At 38.7% G+C, this 27,558-nt stretch overlaps 1 protein-coding gene and 1 pseudogene across 1 annotated transcript in view; one reads left to right on the top strand and one right to left on the bottom strand.

Annotated features, from left to right (window-relative positions):
* Exoc4 (exocyst complex component 4) overlaps positions 1–27,558 on the bottom strand; it is a 722,780-nt gene that overhangs the window by 670,348 nt on the left and 24,874 nt on the right. Inside the window, exon 3 of the mRNA XM_038318719.1 lies at positions 21,080–21,274. Coding sequence (XP_038174647.1) covers positions 21,080–21,274 — 195 coding nt within the window. The remainder of the gene's footprint in view (positions 1–21,079; positions 21,275–27,558) is intronic.
* LOC119806752 lies at positions 15,718–16,271 on the top strand (annotated as a pseudogene).

Here is a 27,558-nt window from a genome sequence, read left to right as displayed (position 1 = left end):
TAGTGAAGAAAAGAGGATGCATTAACCTTTAGTGACATCTAGATTCAGAAAATAAAAAATAATTTGGTAAACCACTGGCCCATCATATAGCCTTATCCCTTGAGGTAATTAAATCCAGCCAAAATATTTAAGCTTAAAAAATACTCACTGCACCTCCACACTTGACTTGCTTGTAGGAAATCACAAGGAGGGATTTAATTCATCTCCCAAATACAAAATTACGCAACAATGACAACTTCCAAAGACAACCAAAAAAATCTTTTTTGGAGAATGGGGTGATTTTCAAGACAGGGTTTCTCTGTAGCTTTGGAACCTGTCCTGGAACTAGCTCTTGTAGACCAGACTGGCCTCAAACTCAGAGATCCACCTGCCTCTGCCTCCCGAGTGTTTGGATTAAAGGCGTGCACCACCACCGCCCGGCTCAGAATAAAAATTTTAAACTTCAGGTAAAACAAAACCATGCCTAGCAAACAGCGTTCACATGTGGGAGCCCACAGAAGAGGGTCCATTCCACCTTGACTAAAGGTCAGAGAGTTCGGGCCTATTCTTGCTCCTTCAAGGCTTTTGACAGGAGGTTTGACGTAAGGTGTGGACACTAACAAAGCTATCTTGACCTAGAGTGTAAGCACTTGGTGTTGGGGTATTGGGATGAAATCAAGAGTGGTAACCTCAGAGCAAGATCAGAACCAGCTAATGCTGAAACCTGTGAAAGCAAAAGGTCTGAGGGATTTCCTAATGCCTGAACAACAAAGAAAGCTATGTAAATGTTACTCAAGATGGGGCACTGCCGTGGGGGCCCCTCTGCATGCTGTGATTACCATTAATGATTAAAGAAAACTGCCTTGGCCTGTTGATAGGGCAGAACTTAAATAGGCGGGGGAAACTAAATTGAATGATGGGAGAAAGGAGGTGGAGTCAGAGAGATGCCATGGAGCCACGGGAGACAGATGCCAGTTAGAATCTTACTGGTAAGCCATATCCCCGTGGCAATATACAGATTAATAGAAATGAATTAAATTAATATAAGAGTTAGCCAATAAGAAGCTAGAACTAACGGGTGAAGCAGTGATTTAATTAATACAGTTTCTGTATGATTATTTCGGGTCTAAGCTAGCCGGGCGGCCTCCCTGCTCCAACAGGGCACAGGTTCCAGCCCCAGCAAGCATTAGAACTTGGCAGCACTGGCCAGGTGGTTCTGGATTTAGAATCAAGAGGATATAGGACATGGGTTGTGTAATCTTCCTCCCCAGTCACGGAAAGCCACTAGCGCTAGCCCTGTGACAAGGGAGTCCCTACCCGGAGGCCCAGGAGGCCCAGGGAGAACAGCTATGAAGGATTAGAGGCCGAGATGCTGGAGGTGACAGCTGCCAAGGAGAGCAGGACGTGGAGCCGGACCAAGAGAGGAAAGAGAGCAAGACTGGAGGAACCCCCTAAAAATTTGGAGTTTGTCCTACAAGATTTCAATCTTGCTTTTGCTCAGTATTTCCCCTCTATATCCCCTTTCCTCCTTTTTAGAATGGTATATTAGGTGCCATTGTAGGTTGGAAATATGCAAGTTGCTTTACCCCTGTGAGATTGCCTTGAGTCTCAGGGGGAGACTTTGAACTTTTGAGACAGCATTGAAAATGAAAGTCTATGGAGACTTTTGAAGTTTAACTGAATGTATTTTGCATTATAATATGACTACAAGCCTATGGGGGTCAAGGAGTGGAATGTGGTGTTTTGAATGAGAATGGCCCACAGGCTCAGACATAGGAAAGTTTGCTTCCCAGTGAGTGAAATTCTTGGGGAAGATTAGTAAGTGTGGCCTTGTTGAAGGAGGAGTGTCATTTCAAAAGCCCACACCAGGCCCACTTTGTCTATTTCTGCCTGCAATTTAAGTATCACTGTGAGCTCTGAGCTACTGCTCCAGAACAATGCCTGCCTGACATCCACTGTCTGTCAAGATAACCATAAACTAACCCTACCCCTCTGAAACTGTAAGCAAGCCTCCAATTTAAGCTTCCTTTTATAATCAGCCTGGTCATGGTGTTTCAGCACAGCAACAGAACAATAACTAATATACGCTCTTATTTCTATAAAAAAAAAAAACACAAAAAATGTTAGAGGCTTCAAAATTACTTACAAAGTTAAAATTACAGAAGTCAATCAAGCTTTTTAATATATAGAAAATGGTCATTTTATTAAATTAGTTCACAAAGTAAATCAGTTTTCCCATCACAGGAACAAAACAACTTGTGAAGAGTAAATTTTTATTTTGGCTCATGATTTCAGAAGTTTTCAGTCCTTGATGACCAAATTCTATTTTTCTGGGCTTATGGCAGCACCAGAGATAGAGAGACAGAGATAGAGAGACAGAGACAGAGAGACACAGAGAGAGAGCAGGAACATGTGAAAGAGGGAAAGAGGACACCTGTTCACCTCACAAAGCCAAGAAACCAACACTCTCTTCCAGAGCACCTCGTCCCATGATCTAATGTATTTCTACCAATCTATCACTTCCTGATATTTCTACCACCCAAGAGTATGCCACAGCCTGGTGGTTTTAAGGATATGAGCCTCTGAGGGAGTGAACTGACTCAGATGACTATCAAATAACATGCCAATGAAGCAGTAAGAGAAATTTAAGATAATGCAATATTAAAAGATAAAAAAAAAAACAAGCTGGGTGGTGGTGGTGCACACCTTTAATCCCAGCACTTGGGAGGCAGAGGAAGAAAAATCTCTGTGACTTCAAGGCCAGCCTGGCCTACAGATTAAGTTCCAGGAGAGCCAGAGCTATATATAGAAACCCTCTCCTGAAAAACAAAAAGAAAAGATACAAAAAAAAAATTGGCTTCAGGAGGTTAGAATTATCAAAATCAGGTTCATAAATATGGCAGTCAATACTGAATAATGCCCCATATACGTATAAAAATTATAAAACTAGACAAACAACATTCAAAATGTAATTAGCAAATATCTAAGATCACTTCACAGAACCAATCTTGTATATTCATAATCAAGTGGTTTAAATAAACTCCTAGAATTCTCCAACACACCACATCAGTCCTTAAAGTTAGATTATTACATAATGTAATGGTCTGTCCATCTGTCCTGTCCCTTTAAGTGACAAGCCCTGTCCACCCCCACCCCCACCCCACCCACCAAGGCAACTATATCTTACTTCTACTTTCAGGCTGAGCTCTTTCCTTTTCATCTCTCTCCTGAAGATGTATCTTCTGCCTTTCTCCCTTCTCCCCACTTCTCCCTTTCCCTCTCTCCTTCCCTCCCTTCTTCCCTCCCTCCCTCCTCTCTCTCTCTGTTCCTCTTTTTTTTCTATCTCTGTTCTCCTTCCTTCTCCCCTTCCCCCATTTTCCTTTCCCCTCCATAACCCACTAAATAAATACCCACTTTCTCTGCATGGCATGCCTAATAAGTCTCTGTCTCTCACCACCATGGCTCCCTGCCTAGGACCAGCTGCCTTCGTGGCCTGCAGTGGTCTCATGGCCCACTGCCCACTGCTGCCACTCGGAGACCTATGGCGTTTTACCATAACACATAATAAAAAGAGTCAACTAAAAATATTTGAGTTTTTCTTACATACATATTTTTTAAATAATGTAGTAAAGATAATAGATAATACTAACAGGGAACATTTTAAATACTTCCCGAAAAGTTTTACACATTTTTTTATCATATTCACCCTCTGTCTCTGAACTCACCCCAAATATATTCTACTTCCCTTCCCACCCAACACTGTATCCTTCCCATCCCCTCCCCATCATCAAGGGCTCAAATGTTCGTAGATGCATGGCCTACCACTGAAGCATGGTCAACTTATCCAATACAGTCCAAATATACAGTTACCAAACCAGAAGTTCAAAAGCCCAGTGGTGGCATCTATGTCTACAAAAAAATAAGGTCCTTGTAATGGAGGATGTAATAGGCTACTGAACTATATGGGCCCAGGGCACCTTGGCTATACTGCTACCATGATAGGCTCAATAGAAGCCAGCGAAAGAGTAGGCCTAAATTTCAGTTTACCCTATGGCAACACCTGGTTCCAGCAAAGACCACAAATGGAAACTACCCAGGCACCACCCAGAAATAGGCCAATCAACATGAAAGGAGAAAATATCCATTTTCCATAGCAAATCCCTAATGTTCCAACCATTGTAGACAGGATGACCAGATGCCTTAGCCCAGCACATACCTATCCCCTTTCACCAAGACACCGGTAAAGATTTACATGTCAGTTAATCAGGGATCCTAAACCTTGAAAATTCCCTTACCCCCAACATCAACTATGATTAAAAAAAACCCTACCCCCACTCAGGTTCCACATTCTCTGTTCTCACCACTGCATTGAATAAAGGCTCTTTGCTTTTGTATAAAAGTTCAGACTCAGACTTCGCAGTGGTTTTGGGGGAACCCTGTGATCTGGGCAAAACAATGCCATCTCATGAAAATATTCCTAAGAATACTTTAAGTGCTAAATTACCTTGATTAAAACTAGTCCCTGGACCAGCCCTAAATTTCCATAAAGTGTGACTCTGAACTAAAGATTAACTGCCTGACCAAGATTAACTTCTATCTTTCTTTTTCTGTATACAATGCTTGCTTGTTTCAGATGTTCAGAACTGCCTTTCTGTGTATGTCACAATTGTGGGTTTTGTCCTTAAAAACTCGAACCAACTGGAAATCGAGGCTGCTTTCTGCTAATCTGCTTGGGATAGTCCTGCTGGAGGTTAATAAAGACTCCATTCTACTTATTCAGACCTCTGGGAGTTTTTCTCTTCAGGTACCCATAAACAAACAACTACCATGGCTATTTGTTTCTTCCTACATTTTATTTCTCAATTTGATGTTAACAAATTGAGATTATTATTCTACAGTTAGGTGACTGTATTCTGTAGTGAGGAGCAACGGGCTGCCTGGCTCCCGGCCGCCTGGCCAGCTTAAGCCCCAAAATAATAACACACAAACTATATTCATTTAAACACTGCCTGGCCCATTAGTTCCAGTCTCTTATTGTCTAATTCTCACAACTTGATTAACCCATTTCTAATAATCTGTGTAGCACCACGAAGTGGTGTCTTACCGGGAAAGACTCAGCATGTCTGACCTGGTGGCTGGCTTCATGGCAACTGTACCAGAGAGGAGAGGCAGGGACTGCCTCACTCCCAGCATCCTGTTCTGTCTACTCCACCTATCTAAATCCTGCCCTATCAAAAAGCCAAGGCAGTTTCTTTATTAACCAATGAGAGTCCTCTATCAGTCTTCAATATCCCTTAAACTTTTAAGCAGCAAAAAAAAATCTATTTTTTGTGCTGTGTGTCATAAATCAGTAGAAACATTTTAAAGAACACCGTGAAGTTGGCCATTCTTACCAACTACTTCATTAAAAAAAAATGCTATAAAAGAATTTTTTATTTGGGTGAGGAGAGATTCGCAGAGGTAAATCTTATTAGCAACTATCTAAAAGAAATTAAGATACAAGCCAAAGAAGAGAAAAAGAAGAAGAGAAGCAGGAGACTTCACTCTCACTCCCCTGATGGATCCTTACTCCCAAATGTCTACCTAGCTATAGATGGCAGAGACACCACCTCCAAGCCTCCCTGTGGCGAGCGAGGCCCTGGTTCAGACCTCAAAGCAAGCATGATACTAAGAATCCTACATCTTTCTGTTTCCAAATGCTTCTACTTTATTTCAGTTAATTCACAAAATTTTAAATATTTATCAGACAGCAACTAGGAAAAGCAACTGAACAGAGCTTTAAAGATAAAAGTTTCAGATATTACTGCTTTCATGGGTCATAATGATCAAATATTAGCTATTTAGCTTATTTCAACTTGTGAAAATCACCAGACTCACAATTGGTAGAAACAAAGAAAAATCTTGCTATCCCACAAAGAAAGACACAAAGCAAAAGTAACATGGAAAAGCAATTGTTTTTCAAAAGGGGTATACTAGAAACCAAACCAGTCTAGCAAACATACCAAGAGTCAAGAAGGCTTCTATCTATTATCCCTAAATGGTGGTTCACTACTTAGGGGCGTGTCAGCTCAAGTCTATAGACAGGCAGTAGCTAGACAGGTGGCTAAGCAAAGGTATCTTTTGTGTAATGTTGATGAGATCATATTTATATAACTCTGAAGAGTACCCCTTCCTGAAATCTGTACTAAAACTTTTCCTTAATGAATTCCCACTTTGCTAAATACACACACGCAACACAACTCTGTGTATGTAACTGTACAGATGAATTGGGAATATTTTTACTAATAGACTATAACACCACAAAAGATATCAAGTGGAAAAAGTAAATCTCAGTTGTTGTCACCCACTCAACTTTTGACTATGACAGCTCTTATGGTTACAAGAGCTACTCCATGAAGAAAATGTTAGGTAGGAGTAAAAAGAGTGAGGAGTATATAAAGAGACTAAATGGAGACCATTCAGGGCTTAGAGCAATAATGAAGTTTTGGGGAGGTCTTAAGGGTGTATAGGAAAAGCAATCTCTGATGCTAGCTTCTCTCTAGAGGAAGGTTTTTTTTTTGGTGGTGGTGGTGGTGGTGGTGGTTTGGTTGTTTTGTTTTGTTTTGTTTTTTTTTTTTTTTTTTTTTTTTTTTTTTTTTTTTTTTTTTTTTTTTTGTTCTCTGTGGTTCTACATTGCCAGTTTCTGAAGGCCTCGGGGTTCCTGACAGTTCGCCTGAGACAGACTTCCCAAGATAGCTGCAGCACAGAGCAAGGACAAGTGCCTGGAGCAAGAACATCTTTTCCCACTAAGTCCTCAGCCTGTATGCTAATCAACAGTGATCAGGTCAGACAATCAAAACTGCCCATTCTTAAACCAGTCTGATAACATAGCATTGATCTGACCTATTCAGGGCCCCATCTCCCTCAGGAAGCCCAATATCTCCAATGCAGACTCAGCATGCTCTCACTATTACAAACAAGATGCTGTCTAGCTCCACTCTCCTTTCATTATTGCCAGGGTTATTGCATGTTTTTATTTAATAAACCTTCATCAGCTCAAATGAAGGGTTGTTATTAGTTGAGCTAACAGCCAAATGATAATGCCCCAGAGAGATCTCAGTGCTTGTTGGTGCATTAACAAAGAGAGAAGGGGGGCTGAGGTCAAGCACACCTCAAGTAAATGAGGTGATATTGGGTACTCAGGGCTTAATGCAATAGACTGCCTGAGAGATAATGGAATTTACAGAATAAAGCAAATAACATGAACTTATTGATAAGTGAATAAAGGAAGGAAGATAAAGTATCAGCAAAATAAAAGGCCATCTGTGAATTTCTTCTTTAGACTCTCGTCAAATCCATCTCAGAAAACAAAAGTCCAAAGAAACCAAATGAGAACTGCAGTTTCATCAAAGATCTCACCACATTACTACCTTACAAACCAGACTCTTATTAAGCTGTTCTTAAACTTTGTTTGGACAAGCACTCCATCTAAGTTTTTGTTTCTTTTTTGTTCCTTGTATCATGTATTCTGCCACAAATAATTCTCAAACTTCATTAAAGCAAAAATTTCTTTTTTAATTTCTGCCTTGAAGCAAGGCCAATTGGGTCTCCTAAGAAATTCCATCAGCCCAGACTTCGCAGAATGACATTAGTTGAGAGGTGAAATGTATGAACCCTCTATATTATATGAAATCTTTAAAGGTTAACTAGGTGCCCATCTTGATTTTATGTGGGGAGGGTGATATTGTTTCCTTAAGCTTTATTTTCCTTCCAAACTCCAAAAGCAATAAAGTTTTAATCAAGGGAACTTGAAAGACACAAAAATTCACAAAGGAGAACTTCATTCATCAGAAGTTCTTAAGCATGTCTTTCTTTTTTCATTTTGTAATAATTTAGAAACATTAGCAAATAAAAAAAATCTATCAATGTGTTGTGTTATCATAACAGTTCACACCATGAGTACATCAAAAATGACTTACATAAACTCCCTATCTCTAATTCATTGCAAATGTCATATTCTCACAATCTTACTGTGATAGTTATATCCATATAAACAGGTGCCCTTGAACACAGAATAGTTGAAAAATCTTCTTTAACATAAAATTCTACAAGAAGAATTAGATTCAGGGGTTCTGAGACATAAAATCAAATTAAGAGTCTTATTTATTCTAAAAAGCCTTACCCAAAATAAAAAAACAAATGAAATCTTACTTTCCTAATTAAACTACATTTAACACCTATTGAATGAAAAAAGACATAAAAAAGACATAACTACTCCTAGGTACTGTGGAGGAGTTTGCTGTACATAAAAGGGAGAGCATAGCCAGAGGCAGGGACATCTGGGAGAGTCCAGAGTGAACATGACCAGACAGCATTGGACCATGTGGGGTTGGAGAGACAGAGAGAGAGAGAGACAGAGAGAGAGAGACAGAGAGAGAGAGAGAGAGAGACAGAAAGAGAGAGAAGAAAGAGCCTCAGACCAAGATGGGGTGGCTTGGGCTTAGAGACTGGCCAAGAGAGTAGATGAAAAAGACCAGGTAACCAGATGGCTGGATAAGGGAACAGCAGCTGAGGGGAGGACAGCTCAGCTCCTGGGCTAGAGAAGCTTAAGAGTATGTAGGTATGTGGTATGTCAGCCAGGAGAGCCTGAAACACATAAAGACTGAGGGACACAGGGAGAACTTGGCAGCCAGGCCATATTTTGCTTTGATGTGTTTTGATATGTCAATGAAACCTCAGTGAGTCTTTTGTCCCACGGTTTGAGACCTAACACGAAAAAGAACTGTAAACTGCAAACAGAAAAGCTGGGGGGGGGGGGGGGGGGGGGGAAGCTCCCTTGTTTGAATCGTGTGTTCCTTTTAATTCCCAGTTCTCACCAGCACTCTCTGAAGAGTATGCAAGTGTAAGTTTTTCCTAAAGCAGAACACTGGGAAAGACATTCTCTTTTAACAAGTGTCCCAATCACTTGTCACTTACATAGCAACTTATTTGCTATTCTGAGACAAGAAAAAGTTTTAGAACACTCCTAGGAGATCTCAGAGCATCTCTTCAAACTCACACTGAATCCAGACCATTTCAGCCATATTTTGCATGTGCCCATAAATCCACTGGAAATGCTGAGCAGTCTCACCAGCCCTTTACTAACAAACATTCTGAATATCCCCTAAAGGAAAGAGGGTGCTTCATATTAACAGCTAGGGAAACACAACTAATAAGAAACAGGACGAACCTCAGAGAAAACAGGCATTGTAACATGTTAATTCTATCCTGTCAAGGTAAGTAAAAATTACTAAGCATTCTCAGACCATAATCAGGTTGACACACATACATCTATCAACAATATATGTTGCCATCACTTAAACTGGCACAAAGATCTGATTCACATCTGGCTGAAGATCAACCAGTCAAATATCTGTTCAGAGAAGCCCATAGGTGAAACTGAAACCAAAATGTAATGGATAACAATAAATAACTCGGGCATTATTCTGGACCACTCCTCCTCTAAACTCAAGTGTGTCAACACTTGTATAGTTTACCTGACTAAACGTGTGTACCTAGTGACACTGGCATCAGGACAGAAATGCCGCTTGCTCAGTGTAAACAATCCAGGACTACCAGGAATCTGTTCTTTTTATTTTGCACTTGGTAATAGTGATAACAATGATGGCACTTGTAGCGTTTTAAATCTTTATACTGATTGACATTTGACAGAGTACACCTTGCATGCAATAGTTCACCTTTATTATCACAACAATTCAATAATGTTTATCATTTTTATAGATAATGATACTAAGAGTCCACCTGTCTAGACTGAATGCACTGGAGACAAGACCAGAATCTAGAACATTTTAGACAGAAACCCTTTTTGCTTCGTTTCCACTTTGTTACACAAAACACAGCCACCATCAATAAAGTTGTACCCCAATGTCAATCCATTAAAGCCAAACAGTAAATCAGACCAACAGCAAAGATGCAAGAGATACATGAGCAAAATTAGAGTCTTAAGAGTACATAGTCCAAACCTGTTGAATCACCTAGTTTAACTATTACACTAAGCTCTTTTAAACCGCATAATCTGACTCTAACATCAGAATAGAAGCCAGGCAGTCATCAACTATACCTAACCCACAATAGGGGACGGCAACAAAGCACCTCCAAACATTTCTACATGAATGTAAACATCACTAATGTAATTTTACACAAATACTTGCTTTGCAACTATTAATACTTTGAGCTGGTATTAAATAAAGGCAAGGGCAATGAGTCCTGCTCCATTCTACAGTACAAGTTAAGTGTGCTACACGATGAATTTCAAACGTAGCCAAAAACTGACATTACTTGGAGACTGTCAAATATGACCAAAGCCAGTAGTTACACGACCAGTCTGGGTTGTGGCCCACACTTTAGGATTCTTGGGAGAATCACCACTCCAGACAAATTAAATGAAAAGTGCTAAACCTCATAAGGCGTCACGCAATGAAACAGAATTTCTATTCATTTTTAAAATGAAAGAAGTAGCCAGGCGGTGGTGGCACATGCCTTTAATCTCAGCACTGAGAAGACAGACGCGGGCAGATCTTGGTTAGTTCAAGGCCACCCTGGTCTACAGAGTGAGTTCCAGAACAGCCAGGCTACACATTGAAACCCTGTCTCAAAAAAAAAAAGAGCTAAATGAATAGCAGATTTAAGAGAAGCAAAAATTAAGATACCTACCAGATCCTCTGATTTTTAGATACTCCAGCCATCAAAGTCAAATATTAAAAAAAAAAAAGTTTGAGCTGCAGGAAAAATGTTTACTAAAAAGCTCTGCAATTTTATTCTGTAATAAAAAATTAACTGCAGCTACTACAAACCTATTCGTTAATTTGGTACACAAAAGTCAACTCATTTAATAACTTTATTTGTAGCTTTTCCTAACCTATCAAACAGAAGTTTGAGGGAATGGGGACTTTCAAATGTGGCTAAAAATAGTCTCAGAGGATTACCCCAAAATAACAAGCCAAATTAATCCTGCCCCACTCTCCCTAGCAGCCCTTTCTTTCTGCATGTCCCCCAGACATACTGATCCCAACCAGAACACTGTTTCCTGTCTCTCACTCAGCACAAGACCTCTTCCAAAGTTAAGACCACCTTCACAGACAACAGCCCAATAATGGAAGCAATCAGCAACGCCATCACCATCTGTAATTCTAGTTTCAGGGAATCTGATGTCCTTTACTGGCCTCTGTGAGCACCACACATACAAGGAGCAAAGATATACACGTAGGCAAAACACCAATACATATAAAATAAATTTTTAAATTTAAAAAATTCTCATCTTTTATTCAGTTACTAAATTTGTACCATATTGCTTCTTCCCTGACAAATTAATACTATACAATGTTAGACTCAAAAGTTGATCCTGAAATTATGAACACAAGGGCCATAGCTATGATTATCACAGTACTCATCCCTGACATATTTTCAATGTGCTGTGGGCAAACCCATATAGAATTCTAGAATGTTTGTGCAGTCACTGAGCCACTGCCGGGTTGATGCCCATAAGCCCACTATATGTCCAACTCCTGATATCCAAGATGCTTTTACATCAAGAGTGACAATAAATAAAAAACTCTCAAGCCAGGAAAACTGAACTTACATTTGCCTGGCTTTGTTACTTGTCCACTCATCACTTGAGAGTCAATGCATGATCACCTCCTCCCAGTCCATGAGGAAGAGAAAATAAGTTCAGTATGTCTGCAATTTCAATTTCACCGGCACAAATACAAACAGCCTCTGTGGTTCATCATCCCTGAGATCTAAACCAGAAAGAATAGCTGAGACCAGCTAAAAATAAAATCAATACTATTAATAAGCCATTTCCAATCCTGAAACTGGTTTATATCTAATGATAATGACTAACAGGTTAGCATATTTAGTTACCTACTACTTACAACTACATGATTAAGCATGTAGTTGTAATGAATTTCCCATGAAAATTTATTTGCTATGGGCTGAATGAGGAATTAATGACAGAGAACTTGAATTCCATCCATGCCAAATCCCAGAAATATGGCCTAGAACTTTTGATCTTGATCATCCATCTGAGCATGTGTTAAGGAATACTAGAACTTTGACTACAAAGCTAGTCGTGCCACTGCTGATGGCAAGAGTGCTAGTCCCTAGGGGCAAACTCTCTGGCACCAGCGCCATGACTGACACAGAGTGCTTTATGTTCCCATCACCACCCCCACATACAGCAGGCTGCTGCTGAACCTGCACCGGGTCTGAGGGCAAAGTGCTGCAGGGCTCCACCCCTACTGTGCCTATTGGTGTCAGAGCTGACACAGCAGTGCCCGAGGAAACATTAGCACACTCCCAAAACACCACTCCCACCACTGGAGTGGCCACAAAGAGGCACTCAACCCCAACTACTGATTTTACCACCCAACGTGGCCCCTCCAAATAGTGAGTCTGTCTAACCTATTACAACACACACTGCACTTAAAACCATTAGTTACAGTTAGAAATGCTTTACCAAGATTACATTATGGTGCCCAACTGGCACCAAAGCCAACCAAATACCACAAGACATAAAATCTGAAGAAAGCTACTTATAATAGAAGCCACCTTATACAAAAGACAGAGCAAAGTGATTCAGCAAATGTGAAAATACCAGTGTAGAATCATAGGACATGTGAAAAGACCAAGTAACAGATGCCTTCAAAGAAAACAAAAACTATCAACAAATTTCAAAGAAAATGAAACTGAGAAAATGCCTACTTTTTTTAATGAGAATATGGAAAATCAGTGAGGATTAAGAAAATACAAAAAAAGTCGAAAAGAGGTACTTCTCAGTACCCAGGAGGCAGAAGCTGGTAGATCTCTGTGAGTTCAAGACCAATCCGCTGTACAGAGCTAGTTCCAGGACACAGAAAAACCCTGTCATGAAAAACCAAAAAAAAAAAAAAAAGTTGAACAAAATTAGAAAAACAATTCATGACAAGTGACATATTCAGCAGAAAGAAATCTTGTAAAAGAACCAAACAGAAATCTTAAAAATGGCAACCATAGGCCAGGCGGTGGTGGCGCACGCCTTTAATCCCAGCACTCAGGAGGCAGAGGTAGGCGGATCTCTGAGTTCGAGGCCAGCCTGGTCTACAAGAGCTAGTTCCAGGACAGGCTCTAAAAAAGCTGCAGAGAAACCCTGTCTCGAAAAACCAAAAAAAGAAAAAAAAAGAAAAGAAAAAATGGCAACCATAATAAATAAAAATTAAAAACTCAGTTGAAAGTCAGTAGACTAAGCCAAGCATAAGAATATAGAACTTTAAAATACCGATCTTGTGAAACAGCCTAGTTAGACTAGTGGGCTGTGGGATCAACAAGAAATATAGAGAGAGTAATTACCTACACTGTATAATATTCAAATTATCACATCAAATAAAAATGTACAATTAAAATAATGAGCTAGTCTTGCATTCAGATAATATTCATGTTGACTAAAAAGGTGAAAAATGCTTAATCTAGCCCTACTTCAACTTACTACCAACTCAAAATAAGTCCACCTTCAGACCAAATTTTGACATTATAACACACCCTTTCCTACACTACCAATTTAAAGACTGAATAACTATCAACTTTTAAAGAACTTATAATGTGCATTTGTGATTACTTTAAATCTTTTAATAAACCTCGGAGGTATATAGTGTTCTTAACTCAAACAGTTAGTAAAGGTAAATGACTGGCCACAAATCATGCTACTGTTAGGAGTCAAAGCTAAGAGATTCAAGTCTAGGTCTTCCATGCTGTCAGATACAGCTCTCAATATCATTAAACAAGTTCAAAGAATCATATGAACTGAAAATACTACTATATTTTTATTACAGAATTCTAGAAAACTACTCAATTAAATAGCTGCCTATCTCAGATAAGGTCATATTTTCAAAGTATAAGGAAAATAACTCCATTACACAATGCTCATAGAAAGTTATCCCAAGATCCTTTGGGGAAAAGAGACCTACATAAATATGTTATTATAATTATCATAATAATCCTCATTTAACTATATGGCTATGGATTCTTTTTGTAAAGGCATAAAAATAAAGACAAAATGATTAAAAAGACATTCAAAATCTCTACAATCTCAGACAGGCTTAGAAATGAAAATTTATTTTAGTCACAAGCCTTGTGTGACTGTCAGCTAAAGTGCTTCTAAACGACTCACACTGGTTTGGCTTCCACTGATTGAATGCAATTATGAATTGACTTCTATGGCTGATAAATCAGAACTTGTGTAAGTGGTTTTCAAAGCGCTCCCTGCAATTTTCATATGATGCAGACTTCTACACACAAATTCTCCCTGGGGAAAAAAAAAGTTTATAAAAATATTAACTCTCATGAAATACCTTCCTGGTTACTTGTGCCACTGGGAAGAAACTGCTTTTCTTATATTAATAATTGTTTCTAGAATTAATCAGTCATTGTACATTAAAACCAGCAGCTGGAGTGTTTTGAGTGATAATGAAACCTGTAACAAGGCATCTTCAGCCGTCTTTTCAAGACAATAAGGGAATTAAAATTTCAATTTAAATGCAGAGGTTTGAAACACGCTTCACTGACAAAATTACTTCAATTAATGTGAGTGGAATACAAAGGAGAGCTGCAGAAATGTGATGCAGCAACCAGAAATTATGTCATTAATGTGCTTGCATCAACCCAGCACAATACTGCAAAGGTCTAATTTAAACCATACATATCACAAAGCTACAGGCTACAATATTAATCAAGCCTCTGATTTCTATGTGGCTTCTTGTTGGATCGTTTTTAGCTTTCCATAAGCCAACAGTAACTGTTTACTTTAAAGAAGGAACAAAAGGATGGGCCTATTTGCAGACATTACCTGTCATGACAATTTAATTATTTTATGAAATAGTCTGGTTATCATATCAAAAGAAGAAATGAAATTCCAACTAGAAGCCAAGCCTACAGCTAGAAGGCAGGTCAAATTTTAAAAGAGGAATAGCAGGAGGTGGCAAGAGCCATGGGTCACCACTGATTTATTTACTGTGGGTTTATTAACCTATACTGTGGAGGGGATCAAATTACTACATATCTGTATCTGCACCTGCCTTAAAATGAAAATGCAAAGTCTTCTGTCAAACAAATCCAAGGAAAGCAGTGGGGCTTGAAAGACTGGATGGTTTGTCTTTACTTTCCTCTGATGCATGTTAGTGATGATTTCCTTATGGGCCCTGCATTTTCCTTAAGTACATTTTATTTGTAACAGCACATAACCATGGTGAAAGGAAATGTAATTGTTTTTCATATGAGGTCCAGTAAAACAGTAGTTGCAGACCTTATACTACACTCTCATATACACAAGACTGTTGAAGAATATTTCCAACCTTCTGTGGACAGAATAGACAAATTGTTGTACATTTGGGTACACCAACTTCCTGAATCAAGCACAATTACCTCTTCTATAAAACAGAAATGAGACCAGAAACCCATCTATCCCAGCTGTAAGAGTGAAAGGAGTAGATCCATTTCCCATACTTAATATCAGCACAAAGGAGGTGTATAACTATACTAGCTCTGATGAAGTTGTTCTTGCTAATTTAAATATTACAAAAGGTTAGAAATCTGAGTAACTTGTCAAAAATAAAACATAAAAATAAATTCACTAATCAGAGGAAATAAAGCACAGTTCCTGGAAAAGAAATACCTTTAAGAAATGTCATTTCCTCTCTTCCTGTTAGTGGCCAGAGGTGACCCGTGAAAATGGTTCGCTACTCTCTTGACCCAAAAAACCCTACAAAATCATGCAAATCGAGAGGATCAAACCTTCGGGTTCACTTTAAGAACACCCGTGAAACGGCCCTGGCCATCAAGGGTATGCATATCCAAAAAGCCACCAAGTATCTGAAAGATGTCACTTTGAAGAAGCAGTGTGTGCCATTCCGACGGTACAACGGTGGAGTCGGTAGGTGCGCCCAGGCCAAACAGTGGGGCTGGATACAGGGTCGGTGGCCAAAAAAGAGTGCAGAATTTTTGCTGCACATGCTTAAAAATGCAGAGAGCAATGCTGAACTGAAGGGTTTAGATGTAGACTCTCTGGTCATTAAGCACACCCAGGTGAACTAGGCACCTAAGATGCGCCGACGAATTTACAGAGCTCACGGCCGGATTAACCCATACACGAGCTCCCCTGCCACATCGAGATGATCCTCACTGAAAAGGAACAGATTGCTCCAAAGCCAGAAGAGGAGGTTGCACAGAAGAAAAAGATATCCCAGAAGAAACTGAAGAAACAAAAACTTCTGGCACTGGAATAAATTCAACATGAAATAAATGCAGATAAAAGTAAAAAAAAAAAAAAGAAGAAGAAATGCCATGTCCTCTATGTATTAAAATCTTTCACGTAGCTAACCACCTGGATAATTATTTATTAATTCTGACTCTAAGAATATCACTGTAGTAGGAAGGGGCAGGCAAAAATGGGTAAGATATAAACTCCACAATCAATAATCTACCACATAAATAAAAGCAATTATATGATAATAAAATTCATGTTGCTTATGAAAACATAAAGAAAAGCATGTAATATCCGAGATATTCAGAAACTGAGTAAAATTTAAGCCAAGTCTAAGAAGATAGTATTGGGAATCACTCCAGGAAAATACATAGTCAATATATAAATAAAAATAAAAATAAAGACAACAAAATGGCTTATAAGGTAAAGGCATTTGTTATTCCATCTCTGGAATCACAGGGTAAAGGCAGAGAAATTACTTTTGAAGGCTATCTTCTGATGCACAAAAATAGATTGAGACCTTTCGAGAAAACTGCAACCCATCAAAGTGGAGAAATTATATAGAGCCCAGTCCCAACTGATACATCCACGACACAACTTCTGTACCTAAGGCTCAGGGATTTTAGTGTAAGGAAAAGATTTTAAGAACCAGAGAAACAGGGAAGTTTGCGGTGAGATTATATCTCCTAGAAATGTCAGAGAAGCTACACCCATAAAGTCTCACTAACAGGGCTACCATACATATATGTGTATGTGTGTGTGTAGTGTGTGTGTGTGTGTATGTGTGTGTGATACACACACATACACACACACACACACTACACACACACATAAAGGAAGGATTAGAGGGAGAAAAGGGAAGGGAACACATGATATAATTGTATTTTAATTTCAAAAAACAAATATTTTCAAATGAAAAATGTTAAAAAGAACTATATCTTTATATACAGCAAATAAATAGACACTATAATTAATGAAAAGCTATTTTGGGCTGTTGTTTTGGGCTTTTGTGGTTTTTGTTTATTTAGTTGGTTGGTTGGGGTTTTGTTTGTTTGTTTGTTGTTTTGAGACAGGGTTTCTCTGTGTAGTTTTGGCTGGCCTTGAACACACAGAGATCCATCAGCCTCTGCCTCCCAAACGCTGGAATTAATGGTGTATGCCATCACTGGCCAGCAAAGATGTATTTATTATTATGTATACAGTGTTCTGCCTGCCTGTATATCTGCACACCAGAAGACAACACCAGTTCTCATTAAAGATGGTTGTGAGCCACCATGTGGTTGCTGGGAATTGAATTCAGGACCTCTGAAAGAGCAGTCAGTGCTTTTAACCTCTGAGCCATAAGTGGTACATTAAATTTAATGGACTATATATTCCATTATACATGGAATATATATGTAATACTTATAAGAAATATATTGCTAAGCATAATCAAAAGACATAATAGGCACATGTTCACTGATATGAAGCAAGATTGCTAACACACAAATCCCTTAAAATCAATGAAATTCTTTTCATTTTTTTGTGATATTTGACAAAACTGATACCGAAAAGAGTATAAGCAATTTAGGACAAAATGAAGAGCCATTTTTACTGCTTTTCAAGATATATTACAAAGTTACAGTAATTAAAAGGCCATGATTTTTGTACATGAATAGGTAAGACCAACTAAACAAAATGAAAACCTGGAGATACATACATATGTGAAAATTTGGAATGTGACAAACAGTATTATAAATCAAGAGAAGGATTCAATAAACATATAATCAAGAGAGGACAAAGAGCAAAAGTAAAATTAGATCCTTGGCTCATAGCATAAATAAGAATGGACTTTAGATAGGTTAAAGAACAAAATAAAAAAATTCTCTTAAAGACAAAAGGATAGAAATTTCTCCCTAAAATCACATACCATAAATAAGCAATGTTCAGATATTTTGCATTAAAAATGTTATAAGAGAAGCTAACATAAACAAAGTAAAAAGACAAACACCAACTAAAAAGCGGTATTTATAGCCCATGTAGCAAACAATGGATTAGTATTCAATATACAAAAATAACTAAAATGGGGGAAAAGAAACAATGTATCTTACACATTGACCTTCTGGGAAAGGGGACTGTTCATCCCCTTCCCTCATCCCAAACACAAAGATTCTAGCTAGTACTGATGATCACTATACCTATCTGTTTAAGCATAGGTCTTAGATTTTTATTAATTAGTAAAAAAGATACTATATAAGTAGGTTATTCTCTTCAACAACTGAATAGATAAAGTATATGCCTTATACTCCTTGTTCTCTCCCACCAAAACACAAACACCCAACTCTAACCCCACATACAGTTAAGACAAGTTGTCTTGGTTGGCTTTCTGTTGCTATGACAAACACAACTAAAAGCAACTTGGGGGGGAAAAAAGGTTCATGTTAGTACACATCATTAAGGGAGACCAAGGCAGGAGGTACAGGTATGAACTTGAAACAGAAACCAGTGGAGGAAGGGTTTGAAATGCTGGATGGTTATTATCTATATATTTTCTGCCCTTTGAACCAAGACAAGAAATATAACTGGAAGAAATCAGTACTAAAATCATGTTGAAATGGTAATGAGATTGTTTTTTAGCTTCGGAGGATGATCATGGATCTCATTTTAGAGGATGAAATCATTGTGACATAGACCTGAAGATTTGTAAGGTTAGATGTTCCAAAAAGGTTTTGAAGTCATTTTTGGATTGATTATAGCTTTGTTTTGTTCCTTTCACCTGGTAAGAAAGAAAATGACTTCGTTGATATTAATCTTAGAAATACCTTTACAGAGCTGGAGTGCTCTGTGACATGGCTCAGTCCATGGTGTCCTGACACCTATTGAATTAATGGAAGTTCCTACAGTCTGCAATTTGTGGTGAATGTCAAGCCAGACTTTGCACCCTTTTGGTCCTGACTTTTCCAGGGCTGGTGGCTTTTCTGGAGGGCTGTTCTACCTTCCTGCCCATTTACACACAACCATATCTATTTTCATATCTGTAGTAGTCTATATAAGCCCAACATCAGCTGTGCTGGATTTGAATTTTTCTATTATCCACAATGGAGTCAAGTTCTTTACAAATTACATTGGTGAAAACTCCGATGGACTTGGTGGGAACACTGATGAAATATTTTATTCACTTCCACTAAGAATTTTGCTGGAAGTTTACTGTAAGAAGTGTTAAGGAATTTGGTAACCAAAGAATGAGAAGTGTCCTAATATTTTATCACATATTGGTTATAAGTCAACTGAATCATCAGTTTTAACAGTACAAGGAGGATTGGTGTAATAAGAGTGTCTTTGTGTAATAAGAAAATTATTATTGTTATTATTTTAGCTCCATGTGTGTGTGTTTGGTTGCTGGTGGGGTTTTTTGGGTACTTGCCATTAAATGCAGGGCCTTGCACATGACTGGTAAGCACTCTGCCCTTTACCACTAAGCTATGTGGTTCAGCCCTTTTTCTATTTCAATTTTTTACGCCCCAAGACAGGGTTTCTCTGTGTAGCCCTGGATTTCCTGGAACTCATTCTGTAGACCAGGCTGTTCTTGAACTCACAGATCTGTCTGTCTCCCAAGTGCTGGAATTAATGGCATGTGCCAATGCTGCCTGGCATCTATTCCAGTTTTTTTGAGACAGGGTCTTACTTGTCAAGGTTGTCTCAAACTCTTTCTGTAGCCTGAGTGGACCTTGGATTTGTAGTTTTGTGGTCTCATCCTTGAGTTCAGCCAGGATCACAGCCAGGTCTAGCTTGTTCCCAGCATCTTATCAGAGGGACATCTTAGTTCATAATGACGGGGCTATACAACAGCAAAACTTACTTTTCAGTATTAGTGTTGATTTATATATATCTTTGCTAATTTATCAAGAGTTAGCTATTCGAAAAGATAAGATATATATGTTTATGGAACATATATATAGCTACTTTTATCACTGAGTTACTGTTTTGGTGTGTGTCTGCTTTTAATTAAATGGCATGTATTAGAATGGGTTGTTAGGGCTTATTTAGGTTAATTCTGTTCATTTTAAGACTTCAGAATATTCTTTTATGGCCTGATTCATTTATTTAAAGGCTTAAAATGAGTACTGACCTTTCCTTAACTAATTTTTGCTCAGGTCTTAATTAAATAACTTCATTAAATTCTTTGTTGTAAGTTGTAGAAATTAAATTTTGTTTTTCTTTGATGTAACAAACACCTAAGATAAATCAGCTCATGAGAAGGATCAGGTTTATTTTGGTTTATAGTTTAAGAGGTTTCAGCTCATGGTTGTTTGGACAAGGTATTTCACCATCTTAGGAGCATGTAGCAGAGGAAGTCACTCACTTATTGTGACCAAGAAGCAAAAAGAGAGTCAGGAAGTGACTGGAGTCCTTTAAAGTTATGCCTCCAATGGCCTAACTTCCATAGGTACTACTTCCCCAAGCTTCCACCAGCTCTCAATAGTGCCGCGTGCAGACTGGGGACCATGCCCTTAACACATGGCTCTTTGGGCAGCATTAGGGTCAAAAAACTGGACTCATGTAAATGGTCTGTTAAAAAGGACAGACACATACTTGGAAAGCCACCTCTGTTTTCTCTCTGCATGTCTTCATTGTTCTCTTCTACACTGGTGTCAACTTGACCCTGTAAGAGAGAACCTCGGTTGGAGAATGGCCTAGGTCGGGTTGGCCTGTGTTTATGTGTGTGAGGCATTTTCTTAATTGCTAGGGCTCCCCAGCAAGGGCTTGAAAATCCTGTTTGTACCATACTATATGCAGAGACAAGAGAACTTGGTATCTTTGCATGAGAGCCTTTGCACAGGCTGATCTTACCAGCATGTCAGTGGCACTAAGGTAGTGCTTGCTGGCCATACACTGTTCCAGTTTTTGAGGCACTTGCTTTATGTTCTCAATTTCATCCAGGAGGTTCAGGACATGCTTGTGTTCAATTCCTTCAATCCACAGTTTACGAAGTTCATCCCGTTTGCAGTGCAACAGCATCTTGCAGGAAAGCAGATTCTCTTTTACCTACAATAAAACGTGTCTGATCTTGAGTCAGTTCAAAATCTTGTCAGCCTAAACCACCATCTGGTTAGTATTCCCCACTGGTCCTGTATGTGTAACAGCTCCTAATTCCCTCCCACTTATTCCCCTTGGTTTGTACCCTTTCTAAATTCTAATCCTGATTCTGGTCACTTGGATGCATCACTACCTCTCTGTGTTTCTATTTTTTCTCCCATAAAATGAGAAAACTACTTCTAATATACCTTTGAGTGAATCTAGAAATAATTACAATGGATATTAGGCACTCTGAAAATATGAAGCACCATAAAAATGCAGATTCACCTAAACAGAGGAATGATCAGTATGAGAGTCCAGTTCTAGTATTCCTTCCCCAAATCCCCTTGCAGCCCATGCTTATAGCTCTAGAACTCCAGCCAATGTTTATGACCAAGAACCTCAGTGCTCTTCCCAAATGACCACAATAAAATTAGGCCCAACATTGAAAAAGGAGTACACACATGCAGAAATAATCTCAAAGACACAGGACGTATTTTTTTGCCTCCCACTTTAAGTATCAGTAAATTTGATATGAAATAGACAATATGCAGCATTCTGTATAACCTGTACATTCTCACTGCTGCACATGCAAAATGTGGTTAAATGTAGAGAAGTTAGGGGATAAAGGGATTGGGAGACAGATAATAATCACAATCACATCATAAAAGTAAGTTTCTATTTTCTACCCAATAAAAATTTCAATGTTTAAAACATGGAAAGGAATTTAAAAAAAAAAAAATAAGGTCTCATGTAGCTCAGGTTGGCTCAAACCCACTGGTCTTGACCTGGTGAGTCTACTGCCTCCTGCTCCCAAGCACTAGGACTTAAGCATATGTTGCCATGCTTGGGTTTTTGTGAGGGTATTTTTAAATTCATTCAATAAATTATATAACTGCTTTCAAACACCATTGACAGTCCTAGCATTTGCTTCTACTTGGAGCTCAACATTTGTTTAGTTTTGTCTCTACTTCCCCGGAGGTGACTTCAACTCCAGTGTAGACTTGGTACATTCTGACAGCCATGTACACCTATACGATCCAAACTGCCAACAGTGTGAGGCTTGCGTATCACCCTGGAGTCTGCGTGTCTATCTCTCCTGAAAAACCAGATTCCTCTTCAATGAGCATATTTTGAGGATGAACATACTACTGACACTGAGCTTTTGATTACTGTAAAATGAAATTTCAGTATTTGTCTAACAAGCATAGAAAAAGTGAAAATAGATTGCTAAGGCCAGGTCTCTTGAGAAAACAACTAATCCGATTCTATAATTATATAACATCTAAGTCAGTTTTCTATATAACTCTCATGTAAAGAAGGCAGTCATGGATAAGAGGAATCTGTGATGTCCTTTGAGAAGCACAGTGGTATGACTCCATGGCAGGGACAGATAAAATCTGACAGAAATGGTACTAGTTCTCACCATTGCTTCTTGCAATTCAACCATGGTAAAAGTAAAGAGATTCTTTATAAACATGACACTGAGAAAAAAAAAAAAGAAGAAGAGAAGTGGGAAGAGTAAAAAGAAAATCACAATACAATTCCAGAAGCTAGCCAGAAGGTGAACGGTGGATGCCAGCAGACCATGGAAGCCTGAGTGTCTCTGGAGCATGCTGGCTACACTGAGGGGCAGCAGCAGAACATGGAAAGCCTAAGCAAAGATTTCAGACTCCCCACAGGAATATCTTAAGGACCAGCATCCCATCAAGCCACATGGGCAGGTGAGTACTTCTATCAGCAATGGTCAAAGCTGGGCAACTGGAAAGGATATGGGTCAAGGAATGGTAGGTATGGCTGAAGGCAGGGTGAGAAGTACCAAAGAAAAACAAGAGGATGTGGTCTAAGGGAAGCCTTTTAGCAAGATCCTTAGGGCCTTGGGGCCCTTAGTAAGGTCAATGATTCAACGCTAACAACAATGACAGCTTCCCTCTAGCACCAACCAGAGAAAGTTAGGGCATTCCCTCTGGGAAAGTGATGTGGTTCAAGTTTAAAGGCACCTGACTTTTCACTGAAGAAACCGGGAGTCCAGGCCCTCAATTTGCTTTAAGCTTCCAATTAACTCCCTTGCATACAAATGGCAGCCAAGGATCATCAGGCAACCAAAGAAAATCCTTGCAAGTCCAGTCCTTTGGCCATATACATAAGGCAACAACTGAACGCATTCAGCAGGTTGTACTGATATGTTGGTCTATTTATATGCATATATAACAACAATGGCTAAAGGAAAGGAGGCTGGCTGTGATTTCAGAAGGGGAATGTTACACATGGGAGGGGTAGGAAGAAGAAGAAGGAATAAAATTGTAGTTTAATTAAATATTAAAAAACAAAAGGATTGACAAGCATCAGAATAAAAGGGACTAATAAAAAAGAAACTATACAGAAAATAAAAGTTTTTAACTACAAGTAACATACTTAGTGAAAAATAAGAAAAGCTATCAAAGAAACAGAACATGACAATTTTAGAAAATGAAAAACTCTTAGAAATTTTAAAAATGATATAAAATTGATAATGAATAAAGAGGTTAAGATATCCAAGTGTGTGGGTGTGTGCACATGAGTAAGATTTTTAAAAATTAGAAGATTGAACTGGTGTTCAATAGTTACCTAGAAGAAGCCTGAAGGAATAAAAAAAAATTATTTTTATAATATAACAAAGAAAAGTATTAATGAAATTTAAACAAATAAAAATTCCTACTGCAAAGAGTATTGCTTCTCAAACTGAGAAACCACATGAAGTGAAGACAGCAAAATGGGAAGAGACTGTGTCAAGCGGACAAGAAGTGGATGGCAGTCTGGCCTTGGAGACCCTTCTTAGAGAAGAGCGAGAAAGGAGTGACACAGGAAAGGTAAGGGGACAGGGAGGAAATGAGAGGGATAGAGCAACAGACAGACAGGAGAGAATGACAGCAAGAAGTGGCGGGATATGAAATGAAAACCTAAAAGATTTTGAAAGAAAGCATCAGGGCTAGACAGAAGTTGGTGGATTAGACAAAGGGACACTATCTCTTCAGAATTCTGAGAGAGAATTACTTCCCAGAAAGTTATCAATTGAATATGAAGAAAGCATAATGACATTTTCAGACATGCAAGCACTCACAAAATAAACATTGCATGGACAGAATCAGCAACCTCCTGAGAAATGCTGTTCCATGATTACAAGAGCCCAGATGAAACGGCAAAGGGGATTTCCTCCACAGAAGACGGCTACAGAGTCACCCTCATCACCCTAGGGAGAACAATGGCAGCAACAAACTCCACAGCAGAAAACACAACCATGCAATGGCTTAGATGTGAATATTTACATAATTACATTAAAGAGGTCCAGAAAGCTTAACCAAAACAGGAATATCTATTGTTTTTAGAGAAGAGGAAGGAGGAAAATGTGGTGGTCAGGAGAGGGAAGAACTAAATCGACCTTCATTTGTGGCAGAAGTCAATATACAGTTTCTGAAACAGAAAAGTCAAGAACAGTATGAGCACACTATTAGACATGCAAATGTTCGAGGAGGGGAACTCTGGCAAGTTCTGGCCTTACATGGCTGGACTTGGGACCTGGCAAGGATAAGGTGAGAGAAGCCTTGTTTTAATCATTATTTATGGTTTTGACTCAAATATATCTCAAGGTCACTCATAAATTCCCTTGTATTCTTGATCTAAGTAGTTGTTATTAATCTTATTACATTTTAAAAATCTGTTCGAATTTGATTTCTGATATTCTCCTATGACCTTAATTCTACAAGTCTAGTCTTTCCCATGAAAGTAGGTAAAATATATATCTGGTCAGATCACCCACCTGGGCTCTTGATCAAAGGTGGGGGATAAACTCACAAAGTGTCAGTCAAGCTTAGCAAATGGTAGGAAAAGGCCATGGAATTTCATAGTAGCATATACACATACAATTGGACCACTTCCCCACTTTTACTCACTACATAGAAACTGAAGTGAAAATAAGGTAGAATGGCAGGAAAACATAATTGGGTCGTACATAAAATGAACACCACCAAGACTATTCCCTAAACCGAACTAGCATGGTAAAAGACATAAGAAAGTACAAGAAATTTTATTACCTGTCTTAGTTATGGTTTTTATCGCTGTGGAGATATATCCTATGATCACGTGAACTCTTATAAAGAAAAAATTTAACTGGGTGGCTTACAGTTTCAATCTATTATCATCACGGTAGGTCATGGTGGCATGTCGGCAGACATGGTGCTGGAGAAGGAGCTGAGAGTGGAGGAGGAGCTACATCTTGATCAAGCAGGCAACAGAAGTGAACAGTCTCACCCGGTATAACTTGAGCAAAGGAGTTCCAAAGCCCTCCACCACAGTGACACACTTCCTCCTATAAGCTCACACTTCCTAAAAGTGCCTTGCTTTGGAGGCCATTTTCTTTCAATACACCATACCACCAAACTATGCTGTGTCTCTTACTTTAGATTAGAAAATCATGAAAACTGGGAAATGGAGTCAATCAGTCACAAAAAAGAAAAACATGGAGAATATCAAAACTGTGTGATAAGAAAAGAAGCCATTTGTCATAAGGACATGTGTATGAGTTCCCCAGCAGGCAAGCCTAATCCAGTGACAGCAGGTGGGTCTATCAGCAGTTGTACACAGCAACATGTGGATGAGAACTAACTGTAAGAAGCAGAAGGCCACACATGGCAGTGCACATTGTATAACCAAAGTATTAGGAAAGCTGAAGTGGAAGGAGCCTAAGTTTGAGGCCAGTCTGAACAACAATAGCCTAGTTTAAAGCTAGCCTAGGCTACATAGCAGGGGTGAATGCGCTGATATAATAGTAACAAATTCAAATATATAAACAGTAAATTCATTGAGTAAATTCATTGACATGTAATATCAAAATGTATGTATATTACTGCTTGAAAATTAAATTTCAATGAAGATGAGGAATAAACCACTAAAGGAAATAATATAAAGCCAGGGTAAGGGACAAACCTTTAATCCTAGCATTCAGGAGGCAGAGGCAGGCAGATCTCTGTGAGTCTGAGGCCATGTGATCTAAATAATGAGCTCTAGCACAGCTACATAGACAGACTGGCTGTCTCAAACAAAAATGATGATGATGATGATGACGACGACGACGACGACGACAGTACAAAAGGAAGGAAGGTATGGAGGGAAGGAGAGACAGAAGGAGGAAGGGCAGAGGGAGAGAGGGAGAAGAAAAGAAAGAAAAGAATGTGGACGTTCCTGATTAAAATAATAAATAAAACAACAGTATGAACCAAGAATCCCACTTCTGGCCATTCAGATAGCTTCCAACTCATGATGTCAACTTCACAATGACAAAAAAGTGGAACCTGGGCTGGAGAGATGGCTCAGAGGTTAAGAGCATTGCCTGCTCTTCCAAAGGTCCTGAGTTCAATTCCCAGCAACCACATGGTGGCTCACAACCATCTGTAATGGGGTCTGGTGCCCTCTTCTGGCCTGCAGGCATATACACAGACAGAATATTATATACATAATAAATAAATAAATATTTAAAAAAAAAAAAAAAAAAAAAGTGGAACCTATTCAGTGGGAGCAGTCCCTTAAATTGTGATCATTTTCCAGGTTAGCATTATGCTGTATGATACTCTATAACAATGCTGGGCAGCAGCAACAAGCTACAGCCCCTAGAGAGCCACACAATCAGGAGAGGAAACAAAGGACGCTACACAGTGCACTACAGCCAAGCTGGGAAGATAATGAACAAGATATATTAAGTGTACTTTTAGTTTGTGGCATTTTCAATTATGATAGGAGTACTTAGATATAATCCAACCATAAATCAAGGAACATCTGTACATCTAAAGGAAAGAAAATCAGTATGTCAAAGAGATATCTACACTACCGTGTTCATACAGTGTTACTCACAAAAGCCTAGACACAGAACCAATGTAAGTGTCCAACAGACAAATGAATAAAGATAATAATGCACATATGCACAACATTCATCCTTTTAAAAAAATGTACGACATCTTCTAAAAGGAAGGAAATCCTGACATTTGCAACTACATGGATGAAGCTGAAAAACATCATGCTGAGAGAAAGAAGCCAAGCATATAAAGAAAATACCTCATGAACTCACTTACATATGACAATTTTAAAAGTCAAACTCAGAAGAAAAGAAAATGACAAGATATCAGAGGAAGAGACTGAAGAGATGTTAGCCACAGGGTCCAAATTCCTAATTAGATAAAAGGAGTAAACCCAAGAGATCTGTTGTACAACATGCTAACTGAAGT

The sequence above is a fragment of the Arvicola amphibius genome, chromosome 2, assembly GCF_903992535.2.
Source record: "Arvicola amphibius chromosome 2, mArvAmp1.2, whole genome shotgun sequence".
NCBI classification, from domain to species: domain Eukaryota; kingdom Metazoa; phylum Chordata; class Mammalia; order Rodentia; family Cricetidae; genus Arvicola; species Arvicola amphibius.
This window is presented reverse-complemented; position numbering and strand designations above follow the sequence as displayed.